Source organism: Sciurus carolinensis, chromosome 2 (assembly GCF_902686445.1).
Source record: "Sciurus carolinensis chromosome 2, mSciCar1.2, whole genome shotgun sequence".
Lineage (NCBI taxonomy): Eukaryota > Metazoa > Chordata > Mammalia > Rodentia > Sciuridae > Sciurus > Sciurus carolinensis.
Genome location: NC_062214.1, coordinates 107,465,206 through 107,483,059, shown reverse-complemented (window position 1 = coordinate 107,483,059; position 17,854 = coordinate 107,465,206). Strand labels below are relative to the sequence as shown.

At 38.6% G+C, this 17,854-nt stretch overlaps 1 protein-coding gene across 2 annotated transcripts in view; it reads left to right on the top strand.

Annotated features, from left to right (window-relative positions):
• Sqor (sulfide quinone oxidoreductase) overlaps window positions 1-11,734 on the top strand; it is a 47,360-nt gene extending 35,626 nt beyond the window's left edge. For both annotated transcript variants that reach the window (XM_047540339.1, XM_047540340.1), the window contains exons 7-10: window positions 4,799-4,982; window positions 9,519-9,586; window positions 9,885-10,063; window positions 11,449-11,734. In XM_047540339.1, coding sequence (XP_047396295.1) covers window positions 4,799-4,982; window positions 9,519-9,586; window positions 9,885-10,063; window positions 11,449-11,506 — 489 coding nt within the window. In that variant the 3' untranslated portion in view covers window positions 11,507-11,734. The remainder of the gene's footprint in view (window positions 1-4,798; window positions 4,983-9,518; window positions 9,587-9,884; window positions 10,064-11,448) is intronic.
• The last annotated feature ends 6,120 nt before the right edge of the window (window positions 11,735-17,854 follow it).

The window sequence follows — 17,854 nt, the reverse complement described above, 5'->3', positions numbered from 1 at the left end:
AGGGTTTGGCCTTTATGTGTCTCAGTTTCTTCTGTGAAGCGTTGATAGTGCTTTATAGAGGCATTACAAGGATTAAGAACATGATGCAAGGGAACCTGGAAGAGAATATTTGTTTATACCATTCTGGCAAGAGCTGTTAGCAGTAAGGAAACATAACACAGTTTTATGTTATTCATTCAGTGTTTAAGGAATAAAGGGTTCCATAAAAAGGAATTTTGAGATGAACCAAAGATTAGTCTTCAGAACATGAAAACTTCAAATTTTAAGCATTTTAGCTGAAAATCTTTCTAAAATCAATTGCACACATCTTCCCTTTCTTAAATGAAGAGCACTCAATATCATTAAAAATGTTACTGATGATTCAGGGTCAAAACTTCAAAAATCTTATATTTGGAAATAATCTCAAATTTAGAGAAGTTTCAAAAAAATAAAAAGAAAATTGTATAAGTATTTACCTAGATTCATTTATAGTATTTTATACCATTTGCTTTAGTTATATCATTTGAGCTCTCTGTATCTATCTATACATCTCTATCAATTTCCCAAAGATAAGTTACATACATATATCAAATATTATTAGATCCCCCTTACCCCTAAATACTTTAGTATAAATTTCCTAAGTTAGGGGAATTTTCTTACATAAACACAGAAGTTACCAACTTGGTAAATTTGGCACAGATACTTATTTTTTTCTGTTTTTGGTACTGGGACTCAAACCTGTGGGCAGTCTTTTTTTTTTTTTTTTAATTTCAAGACAGGGTTTTGCTAAGTTGCCGAGGCTGGCCTAGAATTTGTAATTTATACTCTTCCTGCCTCAGTCTCTCAAGTCACTGGCATCACAGGTGCATACCACCACACCTTGCACAGATACAACTTTTAATCTACTATTTGTATGCATTTTTGTCAACTGATGCAATAACATTGACAGTATTTTTCTCTCCAGAACAGGACCTTAGTGACCTCTAATATATAGTCAAGTATTGCATTTAATTGTGAGGTCTCTTTAGCCTCTTTTAACCTAGAACATTTGTCTTCTATAGCATTGACCTTTTGGAAAAATACAGCCCTCCTTCTACCACTTTTTAAAAAAATACAGTCTTTCACATTTGGGGTTTGACTGTATTTTCTTGTGATTGGTTTTAGGTGATGCTTTCTATACTGGACCACTGCATAAGCAATGTTGTGTCCTTCTAGGGAACCTCATTTGCATGTGCACAATGTTCATTGGCCCTTTTCTGATGATGTTTATTTTGATCATTGGTCAAGATATAATCCAACTTTTCCACTATATAATTACTATTCTTTTTCTCCCCTGCTAATATGAAAATCTGTGGAGGAATACTATAAGACCATATAAACACCCTACTCATTAAATTCTCTCTGTAGACTTAGCATCCATTAATGACACTTGCCTAGTCTAGTCTTTACTATGGTGGTTAGAAAATCAGAATTCCATCTCCTCTACCAGTAGGTTCTCTGTCACTAAAAGCCTTTCCTTCTCTCTTAATCAATTACTGGTATGGACTCATGAATTGTTATTGACCCCTAATAGTTTATCATTCATTAACATCTCTAATTATGTTGGTGCCCCAGTTGTCCCAGATTTGGTCAGTAGGACCATTCCTACCATCTCCTGGGTCACCATGTTTTTCAGCACTTTTGTCACAGGATGTCCCTGGTCATCTGGTTCTACCAGTTCAGGGTTATCATTTTGGAGAACTCTCATATATGATGTTCACAGGGCCAACTGAAATGAGTAGGGCTAGTTACCATTTTATAAAAGGGGCTCTGTTTTTTGTGTTCATCTGTATCATTTTTTGTAGTTTTCCTGGCTGTCTAAAAATTGTGACTTTGAAAGATTAATTCCCCTGTCTTCAGCTCTTTTAAATATTATTGACTGGAAAGTGAGAGAGCCAAACTTGTTAAATTTTACATAAAGTAAAAGTGAATGGAATACAGAAAAAAGGATTATAATACCTGAATAGTTGCCTGGCATATAGTAGCAGATTGATAAATGTTGAATAAATACAACTTCCATTCATCCATCAAGGCTCAGCTGAAAGATTCCCCAAACTGGGATCAGTGTCTCTTTGGGTTCCCATAATACTCTCCTTACCTATTCTCTTGCAATACAATGTAATATGAGACAGTACAAGACAATACAGATTATCTTGTCTGTTTCTCCAGCTGGGTCCTGTCCTCAAGAAGGCAGGGGTGATGGGCCTTTTAATTATGTATCCTCATTACCCAGAGTAGTATCTGGCAATGAGTAGGTATTAGAGAAATGTTTCTTTAGTGTACAGGCAGATGAATGTGTGGAGAGATAAATAAAAGGAGTAAAGAATGGAAATAAAAAGTGAATGGACCATGAGTGAGGACCCAAAGCATAGTTCCATGAGCACAGTGTGTGTACTTGGGTGAAGGAACTAACCTTTTACTTTGGTTCACCTATGCTCTGGTTAGTTGGGATTGCAGGTAGGGACTTAGATAAGTGAATGGTTATTGTTCTTCTAGGAAATTTGTAAAGAATGAAGATATTTATGTCTCCTTTGATTATAGGATTTCAGGTCAGCTATTCTTTCATTTCCACTCTTAACATCTGAATTTTTAAAAAATCCACCAGAAGTCTCATAAGCAGTGGTTCTCAATGCTGGCTGCAAGGGAATCACCAGGGAAGCTTTTGAAATTTGCTGACACCTGTGTCTCCAGCAGAGATTTTGATTAATTGGTCTGGAGTGCAGACTGAGGCTGGGGAGTTCAAAAATTCCCTAATGATTCTAATGTTTAACCAGGATGGAGAACAAGCACATAAAAAATTAAATATATAGCCTAGTAATAGCCTAATAATCTTGGATCCTCAACAGAGAGCTTATGAACTGATCTAGGTTTTCTAAGGTTTTAAGCATATAAACCTACTTTATATCACAGAGTCCTAGAATTGGAAGGGACTTTGGAGATTATCTACTCTAATGAATTTCTTTATGGATAAGCAAACTAAAGACCTTATAGGCAAAGTGACTTATTCAAGTAACAGCATTCTATTTTTCATTGTAAATGAACCTGTTCCTTTGGACCAGAGCTACTAAGAATATGATTCACAGGTTTCATGTATCCACAGCACTAGTAAATTTTGTTAAAATTTCAGATTTCTGTGATTCATCCAGGCCTGCTGGATTGAGATCTTGGGCCTGGGCAACTGCCTTTCCCACAAGACTCCCAAATGCTGTTTTAACACTAAGGTTTGGAAACCATTGCTCTGAATGGATTATTTATGTTAATGAATGAGCACCAAGCTATTTGTCATGTACAGTTTATAGAAATAAACAATAGATAAAGAATAAGCTATAACTGATAGTGTTAATTTTTAATAAACCCATAAAGCAAACTCTAGTATTTCTTTTGTGTGGGGTTATTACAAATTAAACTCCATGTTTTTATGATGATTATCTGAAAAAAAAGTTTTGCTTCTAGGAAAGGTATACAGAATTCATGTGAACTTGTGAAATTCAAGCACATTAACTCCATCAAATAGAGATGACTCTGGTAAGGTTTAGACCTCAGTTCAAAACAGTAGTTCCAGCTGACTGCAGGCATGTAGACACGGCCCTAACAGTTTGGTGGATAATGGTTCTTGACCATTTCATCCATTACCCTGCAGACGTGTGTTCTGTCTCCATGTTCATTATCAGAGCTGGCTTCAGAGACTAACACCACCCAAACCACCCAAGATTATTCTTTAGAGGAGCACCAACTGTGTTCAATACTCTTTCCTTAAGGTTAATCAATCTTCGAAGTATCTGAAAGTTGGAATAAATACAAGTCAGCCTCCTAATTCCCATTGCCATTAGTGATTGCTGAGCCCTGCTGAAGGCATGGGCCTCCCTACCAGGGGCCACAGGGTTGGGATTGTTTTAAAATATTTATGTTTTTACCCTAATGAAATTTTATGTGAAGAGTTGCCTCAATGTTTCCTGGAGTGGACCTACTAGCACACTGAAGTTGCTAGGTAAAATTCATAAGAATCTAAATGAAAAGAAAAAAGCATGGACTACAAAAAAGTTGTAATATTACATAAACAAACAAAAACATTAAATGAGCCATCAGAAGCCTTGAGAATGGGTCAGTGCACTATGACAAGGGTAACCTTGATACAGGGATTTGGAAAAAAAAAATTCATTCATGCCCTCTGCACTGCTCAGTTAAACCTAGTACTTGATCAGATCCCTCCCTCTTCCACAGAACTGGATAATTTTCTTATCACCCCTTTTTATCTTAAATGGGTGATTTGACACTTTCCTCTATGTGTTTTACTAGTTGACCCAATTTCCCAGCTTCTAACATGGCCTTTGCCAGTTTCAGGGACTCTGAGTACCTCCTTCCAGAATAAAATTGAAGGGCCAGATGTTATAAGTTGACAGCTAAAGGTCAGGGAGAGAGGAACCAAAATCCACCACCACCTTGATTTTAGTAGTAATAGAAGCATCAATAGATTCTTTCAGAATATTAGTGAGTACTACTCTAATATCTTATATTCCCCCATGTCTTCTGCTGAAGGGAGCATGTGGGCTCAGTATGGAGAACTCATGTCAACCAAGAGCACAGCTCTTTAGTTTATCACCATCCTCCATGGAACACGTATGATCTTGGAGACTGTGTGGATTGGTTTAAGCACTCATTGCACAGTACTCCAGGCAGCCACGCTGCAGTGTAAGGAGTAAGGAAGATGTATGGAGGGACAGTTTGTAGGGCTCTAGAGTGATTGAAAAGATGCAAATTTGGATATTCTTCTTCTGTATAGTATGAAATGCTGCATGTCACACCGCCGATGAGCTCACCAGACGTCCTCAAGGCAAGTCCTGTGGCTGATGCTGCTGGCTGGGTGGATGTGGATAAAGAAACTCTGCAGCACAAGAAATATCCAAATGTGTTTGGGATTGGGGACTGCACCAACCTTCCCACGTCAAAGACTGCTGCAGCAGTAGGTAGGATAACCAGCTCTGTTTCTCCTCTCAAACTGATGTCTCTCCAGGTCTCCATTGTAACAAAAATAAGAGTTTGGCACAAACAACATTACACTAATAATGGAAGAAATTCTTGTGGCCTAAAAATGACTTTGATCTTCCTAAGGCAGTAAGAAGTTGTCAATGAACCCAGTGTTGTATGAAAAAGAAGCTTTTTAATGTTTTCCCTACCCCGTTTGTCTGCCTTTTCTTTGTCTTTTCTCTTTTTTAAAATTTTTATTTTTGCCTACAGGGGTGCTCTACCACTAAGCTTCATCCTTTGCCCTTTTTATATTATTCTGAGACAAGATCTCACTAAGTTGCTGAGGCTGGCCTTGAACTTGTGATCTTCCTGCCTCAGCCTCCGGAGTTGTTGGGGTTATAGGTATGCACCACAGTACCCTGCTTTATCTGCCTTTTCTAGGTCAGAGGGGTTGTTTTTAGGGAAAGAATCCTGAATTTTCCAGCTTTCTAGAATTCTGTTATTTCTCATACTGCCATACTCAAATCCTGGGCCTTCTGGGCCCCTGACACCAGATAGGTTGGCTATATTATTCTCTTGCCTGAAACACCATAAAGCTAGAGAAGCATTTGTTTCCCTAGAAAACACATGCAAGTCAATGAAAGCTTGCAGACCAGAAAATTGTTCTGTTAAGACAAACACAGTGGAGCATGCCCTGATTGGTACACGATTAAGGCCTTAGCCTGGAAAACTAAATTCTTCACCTCCATGTTCTGCTCTAGCAGTGATGGGGAGAATTGCCTTTTAGATTGTGTCCTCTACGGACAGGAACTGTCTTCTCTGGATGTTATAAAACATGGACCTCCCTGCTGATGTGTATGGTAGTGTTTGTGTGAATTACACACCTGTGGAACATACTGTGCTACTTTCACTACTTCAACATTAACCCATTTTGTCCCAATGTCCCAGATGTGGAACACCTATAAAAACTTAAATATCTTTTATAAAATGTATATATAAGCACACAATAATAATATAATTATAATATTATAATATTAATTGATATAATTATAGATAAGTGCCAGATTTCCAATCTACTTTAATGTACCTGTGTCAACTGCATTGAAATATTCACAGAATTTAAAACTTGGGATGTAATGGGTTAAGACAGACTTTCTAGGAAACTCACTGAGTGTCTTTTTCATCATTATAGGTAATTTGATGGTCTGAGATTTTTAATTTCAGAAATCTCAAACCAATGAAAAATTAGAAGGAAAGTACAATGAATACTCACATGCCTTTTAAGTATTAACCAGTTACTAATGTTTTGTGACATTCTTTGTCACCCTTGGTACTTTTTTGCTGAATCATTTGAAAGCAAGTTTGACATGGTGATATTTTACTTTAAATACTTTCATTCTTCATCTCCTAGGAGAAAGGACATTTTCCTCCACATTTATATAAGATCATCATCATGTCCAAGAAATTTAATATTACTTAATGAAGTCATCTTACACATAATCTACTTTGAATTTTTCCAGTTTCCCTAAAAATGTCCTTTGTAACCCTCCCATCCCCTTTAAATCCTGTCAAGGACCACATACTGCTCTGGTTGTCACAGTCTCTCTGGTTTCCTTTCATCTAAAACAGGCCTTCTGACATTTGTATTTTTGCTTTTATGACATGGGCAATTTTGAAGGGTCTACACATCTAGACTGGTCATCTTGTAGAATATCCTAAATTTAGAAATTGTCTAGTTTTTTTTTTTTTTTTAATTTGGCCCTGCTAAGCAGTTGCTCTTACCACTGACTCACATCCTAGCACTGTCTAGCTGTTTTCTTATGGTTATATCCAGGTCAAATGTTTTGGTAGGAATCTATACGTGAAGTTTTTTATCTCCTACTGTGGCACTTTAGGAGCCATTTTGTTAATTTTGTCTTGTTTTTGGTGAAGCTTGATTTCATTACTGGGTTAATTAAAGAACATCCATTTTTTTCCTCCATTGCCAAAACACCTTTTTTTCTTTGTAATTTATATGTAGTCTGAGGGGCAATACTTTGAATTACATTCATTTAATGCAAGCCTGCAGCATTTATATGGTACAAATACTGTGATGGGAGGCCCAGACTATGTAACTTTTGACTTATATCTTACTTAAGCATTTAATTCAATATTTCAAATAGATAATATTAAATTCAATCAAACAAAAAGTAACATGCAGAGCCTTGCTCCCAGTCCTGCCTTCCATTGGCTCAGCTTCTATATTCCTCCAGACACGAAGAGAGCGTCCCTGTTGTTTTTATGTCTGTTTTCTGTGAGTCTATATTCCATTATATGTTTTCCAGAACTATTGTACAGATCCACCCTTGATTTATATTTGTGTTCTTTTCAACCCATTTCATATCAAACAGTACTGCAGTGAATGCTCTTCTTTGTCATTGCACATCTGTGACTGTCTGCTTGCTTGTGTCTTTAATGTCTAAATAACAATAGTCCCAGCTTTCTCCAAGTAGGTCTGGATTTCTCATTAGGTTCCCCTCTGCCAGTCCTTTGAGTGTCCCGAGGCAATGCTCACACTCGCTCTGCAGTCACTCCTTTGCTCTGTTTGCCTCCCAGACTCTCCAGACCATTATGCTATTGTGAGCAAAACCTTGTCTTGCTGTGTTGAATATGGCTTTCTTGGGGCTCCTGCCTCCCTCTGCTTCTCTCTGCCCTAGGAATCTCCCTTAATTACCCACAGCTCAGCACAGTCAAGACCCAGATGTGGCATTTAACAAAGATTAACTGAAGGCTTCAGTGTAACAGAAGGAGGTGGTAATACAGGGAAGAGCACAACTCAAGTTTGCCTGTGCACTTGACCACTGAAGTGTGGCTGTTTGCTGGGACCTAACCTCTCTGCAGTGGCAGCAATTGGCTGGCTTCTCTCCTTTTCCACTGGCCTTGTTGCCCTGCAGCAGGGGCCTCCTCAGGTCTTCTCAGTGCAGATTCCAGACTCCTTATGGACTTAAAGACAAAGTTTTCCAAAAGGGAAGTATTATCTTTAGAAATAAAGATAATACTTTATTTATTTACTTATTTATTTATTTATTTATTTATTTATTTATTTAAAGCTTTGCCCACACCGAATAGTGGGCAATTTAATAGCTTTAAGCAGAGTTGTTTCCTCCTCTTTTTTCTTTTTTTAACCTCTTTATTCTAGGGAAAAAGAAAATCCTTATTGCTTTTTTAAATTTGAGCATAAGCAAACTACACTTTGCAGACTAAACACAGCCGGCTGCCTATTTTTGTACAGCTGGCTAAGAATAGTTTCTATGAGGGAACATTTATAATCAATTTAGTGATAGGGAACAATAACTTTCTTTACTTATTCTAAACAAAATTCCATTATTATACTAATTAGAATTAGTAGACCTAGATTATAAAGTTTTATTATTTTTTGAATTTCATTAACAAGACTTTTTGTGGAAGGTTGTTTTTCTTTTTGTTATCTAAATCTTTGCTTTTGGTGTCTTGACCCACAATATTTAAATATTTTCTCTACAGAAAATAATTTCTGATCCCTGATTTCCCAATTACACTTTAATGAAGCACTTTACGATATAAAAGCAATGTATCTTTTTGTGAAAGCAAACCGAGTGTTTTACCTCTAGACATAAAAGTAAACCCAAAGTTTTATTTCCGAATTCTGCTCATTTCTTTGGAAGCGTAGTCCTAATTATTCAAAATTCAATTCTCAATGGGGGTTATATAATATTAAGTAATTATTGCTCATGTTTTTGGATATAAGAATGCTATTGTTTTTGAATTAAAGTCACCCACCTATCAGAGATACACAGAAATATTTAGTGAGTAGGTATGATGTCTGTCTGCTCTAAAAATATTACTTGTGTCACACACACACATCACACACACACACGCACACACACAGAGCATGTGTGAGGGGATAGATGAAATAAGAATGGCAGAGTTTGAACATTTTAATAATTAAAAAGTCAGTTTCTCCACTGTTGCCATTGTAAAACAAAGACACACATATGTAGGTATGCTGAAAGAGAGAGGTCATTGTAGATAGATGCATGTAGACAGATCTACATCCACGTCCCTCTGGTCTGGCCTCACCCAGGCAGTCCTGCAGAGTGGAAGGCATGATATTTTTCGAGTTGGATATCCCTGGGACTGCCAATATAGGCTTTCTGTGAATAGGGACATAGGGGTGTCCTGGATGGCCATGGGACACAGCACACAGACCAAGCTGACAGTCATCAGCCCCCAGGAGGAGGGGGAGCAGGGTTGGAGTAGGACCATCATTAAAATCCTGTTGAGGAGAGATGGCTCTTTAATTTCTAAACAATAGAGACTTCTCTGTGGGCTTCTGATGACTGAAGGAGCCCCCTACTCTGGTAATAGAACTTCAAATCCTAAGGTGGGTCTTGTTCCACTCATAGGGTGATGGAAAATGGAATCTTAACTTGTCTACATTAAAGTTGTTTGCAAATTAGTTTTCATGGAAAACCTAGATACTTATATTTTTTCTGACTTTTCCTTTTTTGTTATAGCTGCCCAGTCAGGAATACTTGATAGAACAATTTCTCTGATTATGAAGAATCAAACACCAATAAAGAAGGTTTGTATGCCTTGTGATAATCAGTTTTAATTATCACCTTCTGTTCTGTGTGAAGGTGGTGATTTCCCACAATCTCGCCACTTTATTAATTAGTTTCTTCAATTCAGGCACTTTAGTTTTTGCCTTCAGTACTATTTTTTGGTGACACAACATATTTTTCATTAGACAAAAAATTAGAATGTACAAAAAAAGAAAAGAAAAACATTGTAACCACTCGGAGCAAATAATAAATTCTATAGTTTGTATACAGTCCCATAAGGAAGCTACTTCCCAGTTGAGTCTCATTTTACAATTTTAGTATGATGGCTACACATCCTGTCCTCTGGTGACTGGCTACAGTCGTGTGATTCTTGCGGAGTTTGACTACAAAGCTGAGCCACTGGAAACCTTCCCCTTTGATCAGAGCAAAGAGCGACTTTCGATGTATCTCATGAAAGCGGACCTGATGCCTTTCCTGTATTGGAATGCCATGCTAAGGTAGGTGCATCATCTGCTCCTGGTGTGGAGAGCACCCCTTTTAGCAACAGCACCACCTTGCGAAGTGTCATGAGTTCAAAGGGGCATTGCAGCTTCCACTTAAAATGGGACTTGCTAGTGGAATGCCCTTCCCTCCACCTCCAGGCTGTGACATTTCTTATCAGTGATGGCAGCATTTTGAAGGATTCAGAGCCTCAGCCCCACTAGGGAGGGCCCTCACCCCTTGGGTGAAGAAAAGGGGTTGACTCTATCACCACAGGGAATGCTGCCTCTTTTCTTCATTATGGCAGTGGCTAAGTCTTCTGTCTTCCATGTTTTGGCCCTCTTTTGCTGCTGGATGAATAAATAATAACAGTAAATCATTTTCACATATCACATACTTTCTCATCTGCTACCCCACTTTTGTTTTTGTTATGTTTGGGGAAAAATAAAAATGATTAGGGGGGCTGGGGAGATAGCTCAGTCGGTAGAGTGCTTGCCTTGTAAGCACAAGGCCCTGGGTTCAATCCCCAGCACCCAAAAAAAAAAAAAAAAAAAAAAAAAAAAAAAAAAAAAAATGATTAGGAGCACACACTTTGGAGCCCTGCCTGGGTTTGAATCATGCATTTGCCATTTACTAATTTTATGTCCTGGGTAAGTTGCTTAAACTCTGTATTTAAGTTCCTTATCTGCAAAAAAATTGCCTATCATAAGATGGAGATTAATGTGACAATATAAGAAAGAGCCAGGTAAAAGTAGTCATGCGATAGTGGAGTAACGCAAATTAATAATTCCTCTCTTTGTTCCAAAACTCGATGATCTCATTTGACTTTTCCAAACTCAGATGAGATTGGTAAGTCAGGATATCTATATTAGTGGTCTTCAACCAAGAATAATTTTGCCTTCCAAGGGACTTGTGGCAATTATCTGGAGACATTGTTGGTTGCTAACAACTGGAGGGATACTAATAGCATATAGGGGGCAAAGGCCAGGATACTAGTAAGCATCCTAAAATGCATAGGATAACCCCTGTAATAAGTAATTATCTGGTCAAAATTTCAATATGGCTAAGGTTGAGAAATCCTGACCATTTAATTCATGAGCAAGTGAAAGCAGAGAAGATAGAAGTTTGCATGTAACAGAGGCTTCATACAGGTTTGCTGAATTGAATTGGCATGTTCAGGCTCATGCTACAAGTCAATGTCAAAGCTAGGACTTGAAGTAGATTGTCTTCTTCTAGTCATGGAATCTTTCTCCCTTGGTAGACAAATCTTACTTTGTGTGCTGATAAGCATGCTCTGTGAGCATCCTGGCCTCTACTTTCAACATCCTGCTGGCTGAGGTCACCCTTTCTCTTTTGCCTCAATTAATTTCTGTGTTTTTTTTGTTTTTTTTTTTTTTTTTAGGGGTTACTGGGGAGGACCAGCCTTTCTTCGGAAGTTGTTTCGTCTGGGTATGAGTTAAGGATGGCTCAACCTTGCTCTCCTTGGATGGCTTCTATACCACAACTGCAGTTACTGATTGACCCAGAATGGCATGAAGGACTAACCCTGTAAAGAGTTTCTTCAGTACCTCAGAATAGCCACCAAGTGGGCTGCCCAGGGTGGGCTTGGTTGTTTGGAAATATTCAAATGAAAGAATAATAGACTTCTATTTTCTAAATAAAAGTTTGTAATTGATTGAGTTTTCTGAGATATTTCTCTCTTGACTACTAGGAATGAAAAATTATTGCATTTGGAAGAGAAAACTGGTGTTAGTGGAATAATTTACTGGATATCTACCATGAATATTCAACTTATGCTATTCAGAGTCACAGAAAAGTCATTTTTAGGGGACAACATTGACCCCTTGACTCTTTCTGCTTTAGGACTCGGCAGGTGAACCTCTAGCCCAGCTGCTGCCCTTCTGGGTCCTTTGTGCTGTTGGTGCTTTCTCCAGCCAGTGACTGAACACCATGTGTTGGCATGAAGACCAACCCATTCCTTGGGATATGGGACTCCTAACTGGGAGGTTTATGCTCTAGGAGTCCCCATCAGCTTGACTGAGACTTTCTTAGAACTAAGCTGAATCTGAGGTTTCCTGCTCAGTTCTCCTTCCTTCCCGCTCTCCTTTATCAGGGTTTCAATCTGCATCATGGTCTGAAAGCACATCCCATCTTCTCCCATTCTTTCTCTTTTCTCCTCTACAGCCATTTCTCCCACAAATCTTTGGCAACTCTGATTCTCCCATGGCACCCGTTTCTCAGAGATGTCCACACAGTGAGGGTGGGTTAGAGGAATCCCGATGTGTGTGGCAAGCCTTTGCTCAATTCAGCTCCAAATTTGGTGAAAAAAGTTTCAAATGAGTTTGCCCTGGAAATATTGGAGGAAATATTCCAGTTTATTTGAAGTGCAGTAGTAGCTTCAAAATAATTTGCTCCCAATTCATTTATTGTAGAAGTTTAGTTTTAGTTCAATATGGCTTTTCGAAGCCATATGCATTTCATAGTTATAAATGCTCCTAAGAGGAAAAGGCAAAAGAGTCTCTACAATGCCCTAGGTTCTTAAAACACTGGTTTTTGCAGTTTCAGAGAATGGGACTGCGATTCCTGGGAATGACTGAAGCTCTGGGTGAAGTAACTTTGAAATTCTTACAGAGTTAACTCAAGCCTCCTGGGTCTGTTTGTGACAAAAGTATAAAACTTTCAAGCATCAGGGAATTGCTTCAGGATGCACATTATGCCACACAGAATTGATTGCTAAAGCTGGAGGGAGCAGTGATCACTGTTGGCCAGCACATTGGTCTCCAGCTCTCACTTCTCTGAGCTAGGAAAGATAGAAATTGTGCTGAATTCCAGAAAAAACTTGATCTTTGAAATCTTATTACCTTATCCACAGATGTGGGCCTGGCCGAGGGAGAGGTCTTTCCCTGAGACTGCCTCTAAAATTGGGAGCAGGTAGCAGGAAGAAGGGTGGGAATAGGGTTGGGTTAAGGGTAGGGGTTTCTATGAGGGTTGTGCCTCAGAGTAGGGGTGAGATTGAAGCTGTCATTGTCAGACAGATGTCTTCAGAGACCAGAGTGACGTATTGACTCAAGTGCTGACTCAAGGAATTCCCTTTAAATTCTCACCACTATCTCCTTTGTCACTCATTCTTTTTGAAAAAATTTTATTAATGCATTAAAGTTATACATAATAGCAGGTTTCATTGTGACATAATCATACATATATGGAATATAATTGTCTTCATTTCAGTGCCCGGTTCTTCCTCTTTCCCTCCCCTCATTTCTCCACTTGTTTCCCTTCTTCTACTCTGTTAGTCTTTCTTTTATTTATTTATTTATTTTAAATTGGTGCTTCATAGATAGATATACATAAGAGTGGAATTCACTGTGGTATATTCATATGCGTACATAGTATAATTTTGTTAGTTTCCTTCTCCCTTTTCCTGTCCCTCCTCTCTCCCCCTCAATTTCCTTCCTTCACTCCACTGATCTGCCCTTTGTCTTTGTGGGAACCACCCTTTCTCCCCCTTTGCTTTATTCTTAATTCCTGCTTTGATGTCAGCCCTGGGTGAGTTGTGGTGTAATAACAGACCTGAGGTTGAAATTCAGGAACTGCCAGAGTATGGGAAAGGAAGCTAGACTTCAGTCCCCTGGGAGAACACAGGGTTTAAGATGTAGAACTTTTTTGGAATTAACATTTGAAATGTTATTTTTCTCATGTCTAAATTTTGTAGGAAATTTAAAGAACAGAGATAAACAAAAGGAATAAAAATGCCTCCCAAATCTACCATCTTGTTATGACAACTAATAACATGTGGGCATCTTTTTCTTTTTCAGTATAATATTGTTGCATATAAAGTTTTTTGAAAAAAATTGGATCATATTGCAAGTATTGCTTTGTGATCCATATTTTACACTAATAAACACTAGAAACTAGTGATTGGTTGTAGAGAGGAGGTGATCAGTGTACAAATACTCGAGGAGCACAGGGCATGTGTGCCAGCTGAGAATGCCGAATTAATGAACCCAAGAAATGTAGGTACCTAGTAGGGTACTGATACACAGCTGGCACTAGGTAATTTTCACATGTAATTCTTGTAACAACCCTGTGAGTGAAATTATTAAAGACGTGGAATATTATTCTTTTTTGAGGAAGATTAATTTTGTAATACAGAGCTTAAAAGTAGCTCAGTTGATTAAAAAATTGCATTGGATAACTCTGGTCTGATTCTAAAAGAAATTCCCCCCCTTCATGCTATAAGACCACAGAGCTTTTCATTCAGGACAAAAGTATTTTGATCATCTTAGGGAGGGGAGAAACAAAAATAAAATTCTTTGGGTAAATGAGTCCTTCTGAACAAATTAATAAAAACTAGGTCTGTCGAGTTCTTTAAACTGCTAAGTAGCTAAGGAAATTGTATGCTGGAAGAAGTCAAGTTTAATACTTGGCAATAGATATGCAGAAAGGTCCCAAGATGCAGTTGAGAAAAAGATGGATAGTGAAACAATTTTCTACCCCAATATTGAGTTTTAAAAAGTAACTACCCTGGTGTATAATATGCCACAGATGACCTTAAATTAGTATAACTTTCCATATTTGCATGTAGTAGGACTCATAAGATTACATCCCTCAGGTACAATTTGGACCACCTCCAGACCTGCAGTGGGACAGAGGTTGAAGAAGGGCAGGGGCTCTGGTGGTGTGCTAGGCATGAGCTGGGTTCAGGTCTTCTTGAGGGCCAACCAAGGAACAGAATTTGGAGCTACAGAGCTGGATTTGGATCATGGCTTTCCACTGACTAGAGCCTGATGGTGTCCAACTCAAGTGTATGAATCACCATTTCCTCACCTGAAGGGAGGGTCGTGATATCCTCTTTACAGAGTGGGTAAGAGGAATGAATAAATGGAGGTAAAGCTCTTAGCAGTTTGGCACAGTCAGTAGCAACTCCGTTGTTGACTCTAGGAGTGTTATGAGGCTTCCTCCCAGACTAGAAATTCCTCTCCGTGTGGCAGAAATGGAACCATGATAGGGCTCTCCGGCATTTTTATGCTAAATGAAGTGTGGGTGGAGTTTCTTTTTTGCCACTACCTCACCTCTGCATTATTTCAACAGATTTTCAGACTTGAAAAATCACCAGTGTCACAGAGTAATTAGTAGGTGTTGGGGAGTGGCTGAGTGCAGTCCTGGATCTAGCCTTTCTGGGTCTGAATCACAGTTCTGCCTCTTACTAACTGTATGACCTGGAGAAAGTCATTTAAGCTCTCTGGGCCCCTGTTTTACTGGGTTATTGTGAAGATTAAATACAACAAACTCTTCTTATGTATAAGAAATGCCAAGTACTCAACAAATACCAAGGACTATTCCAGGTATAATCTGTAATTAATTGCCTTAAGTCAATCAAAAGATGAGCTATTACCATAGAAATGATGGGCTCCTTTTCTGGAGGAGTCCTGGGCAGCTGGTCTGGTGTCTGGACTCCTTGCAGATTAGCTTACAGAAGGTCCTTTGTATTCAGTCTCTCTTGATTTCAAATCACTCCATCTGTCTAGGGCATATAACTACATACCATAGAAATATACTGGATATAGAGGAACAATGAGCAGAAAAATTCCTTATTAATTATTCCCATAAACATTTCACTTATTGAGTATCTAATATGTTTAAGAAGCTGGGGATTCATAGATGAAAGCCTTACCTTTAGTGAATTGTTTGATTATTTATGTGTCTGTCATCAGAATTGCCAAGATAGATGTCTCATCAGTGGGCTCTCATTGTATTCAGAGTATACCCCCGACATATACCAGGTATTCAGGGGAAATGCCCAGAAGTATTAGTTATATGCTGAATTAGTCAGGACTCATTTGGTTGCAAGAGACAGAAATTCAACCCAAATAATTTTAAACAAAAAGGGAACTTACTGGCCCATCTAATACAAGGGTCGGCTTAAGGCTTGGTTAGATCCAGGATTCAAATAATATAGTCCGGTGCTCTCTCTTTTTATCTCTTAGTTCTTTTTTCCTCGGAGTCACTCTTCTACTATAGATAGGTATTCTCTTTGTGGCCAGGGAAGAGTGCTATGTACATGTCCCTTCACCTTCACCTCCTTTGCTTTCTAAATGTTCCTAGACTAATTCCAGGGGAGGATTATAGTTATCAATGAATGGATAAACAAATAAAGGCGTTTTCCCTATCAGAGTGCAGGGATTTGTCTTCTTGTGTCTAGTTCTGTATTAGTAGGACCTAGAATAGTATGTAAGGCACAGAGTAAGTACTCAGTCAATATTTATTGAATAACCGATCTAACCAGCTAAATTTTGGTCATTGCTCACTCCATGGGTAGGGGAATAGGGCTTGCAACACAAAGAAGAAAATTGGTAGAAAAATGTTCTGAGCATTTGCAAACCATTATTATCTCTCTGGTCCTGAACAAGACTTAGGCAGAAGAGTGGAAGGTATTTTTCAAAATTGTATTTGACAAAAGTACCAGTCTGAGAAGAATTAGATTAAAAAATACAAGTAAAATGAAAATCAAAGTCCAAGGCCTGTTTCTTCAGCACAGCTCACTGGAGAAGCCCTGCTCTACAGGACTCTTTGGGTTTTGGTAACTACTCTCTGTCTTATGATAGGCGTAGCATGGAAACAGCTCCACAGTACAAGCCCCAAGCGACTGCGTGTTCCTGTGGTTCCCCTGAACCTGGACCCCACATTCATAAATAGGCCCATCTTGAGGTATCCTAATTTGACTGGATCATCTACTTCCTGTTGGAACCCCAACTGACCCAAAATAACCTAAAAATGATGTAATACCTTTGAGGGAGTTCACAGAGCAATGAGCAGAGACTGAGAAGCGGGAGTAAAGTATGGGTGGGGGAGGAAACTCCAGATGGAGGTTCAGGGGCAGGGTCAACTAACTTCAAAATGAGAAAGTCTTGAACTAAGGCAGTGGCACGAAGGGAAGAGAGAAATTCATCCATAGTTAGGGTATTATATCAGTCAGGAAAACAGAAACCATTATATATTTTATTCAGAAATTAAATATTACAAATTTTGGTAAATTATGACTTCTAAGACAAATGCAACCCACTTGCCTGTTTATATAAATAAAGTTGTATTGGAAAAGTCTTAGTCTTGCCTAATTGTTTATGTGATATTAAGGCAGAGTTGAACAGTTGGGAGGGAGACCAGTGTGGCCTGCTGAGCCTAAAATATTTGCTATCTGGCCCTTTTCAGGAAAAGTTTTCTCACTTCTGGAATATTAGGAAGTAAGTGCTTACAAGACTCTAGAAATAAGACTCATGGAAAATTATCAGTTTTCAGGAGACCAGGGAGCTGCTGAAATTGCAGGATTGCTTGGTCTGCAGATATTGCAGGATCTTGGCTGTCAGTCACACCAAAGTAGGTGACTGCAGGAGATAACTTAGAAGTTTACCCAAGCTTCATGCCTTCTTATCTGGCAAGAATGCCCCTTATTTGCTGATTCTAAAAGTGGTTATATTTTTTCAGTTATTTTTGTTGATATGGAGGTGAATGCAGAAAGAACAGAGATAGGTAAGCCTAGAACTTTGGGGTGACTACCGAGGATAGGGATTTAGAGGCTGAGATGACTCCCAGGCATGGGTGACTGTGATGAATTGTGGTGCTGCTCATGGAGAGGAAGAAGAGTAGAAAAGAAGGTTCTGGATAAGAACAAAGGCTCTGTCAGCAGGTTAGATTTCCCAATCCCTGCCAATTGTGGAGTGGAGTCATGGCCATCTGCCCCATTGGGGTTTTACTCAGATTTATTCACAGAGTAAAACTATAAAGTAGTTTTGACATACAAAGAAATTGGT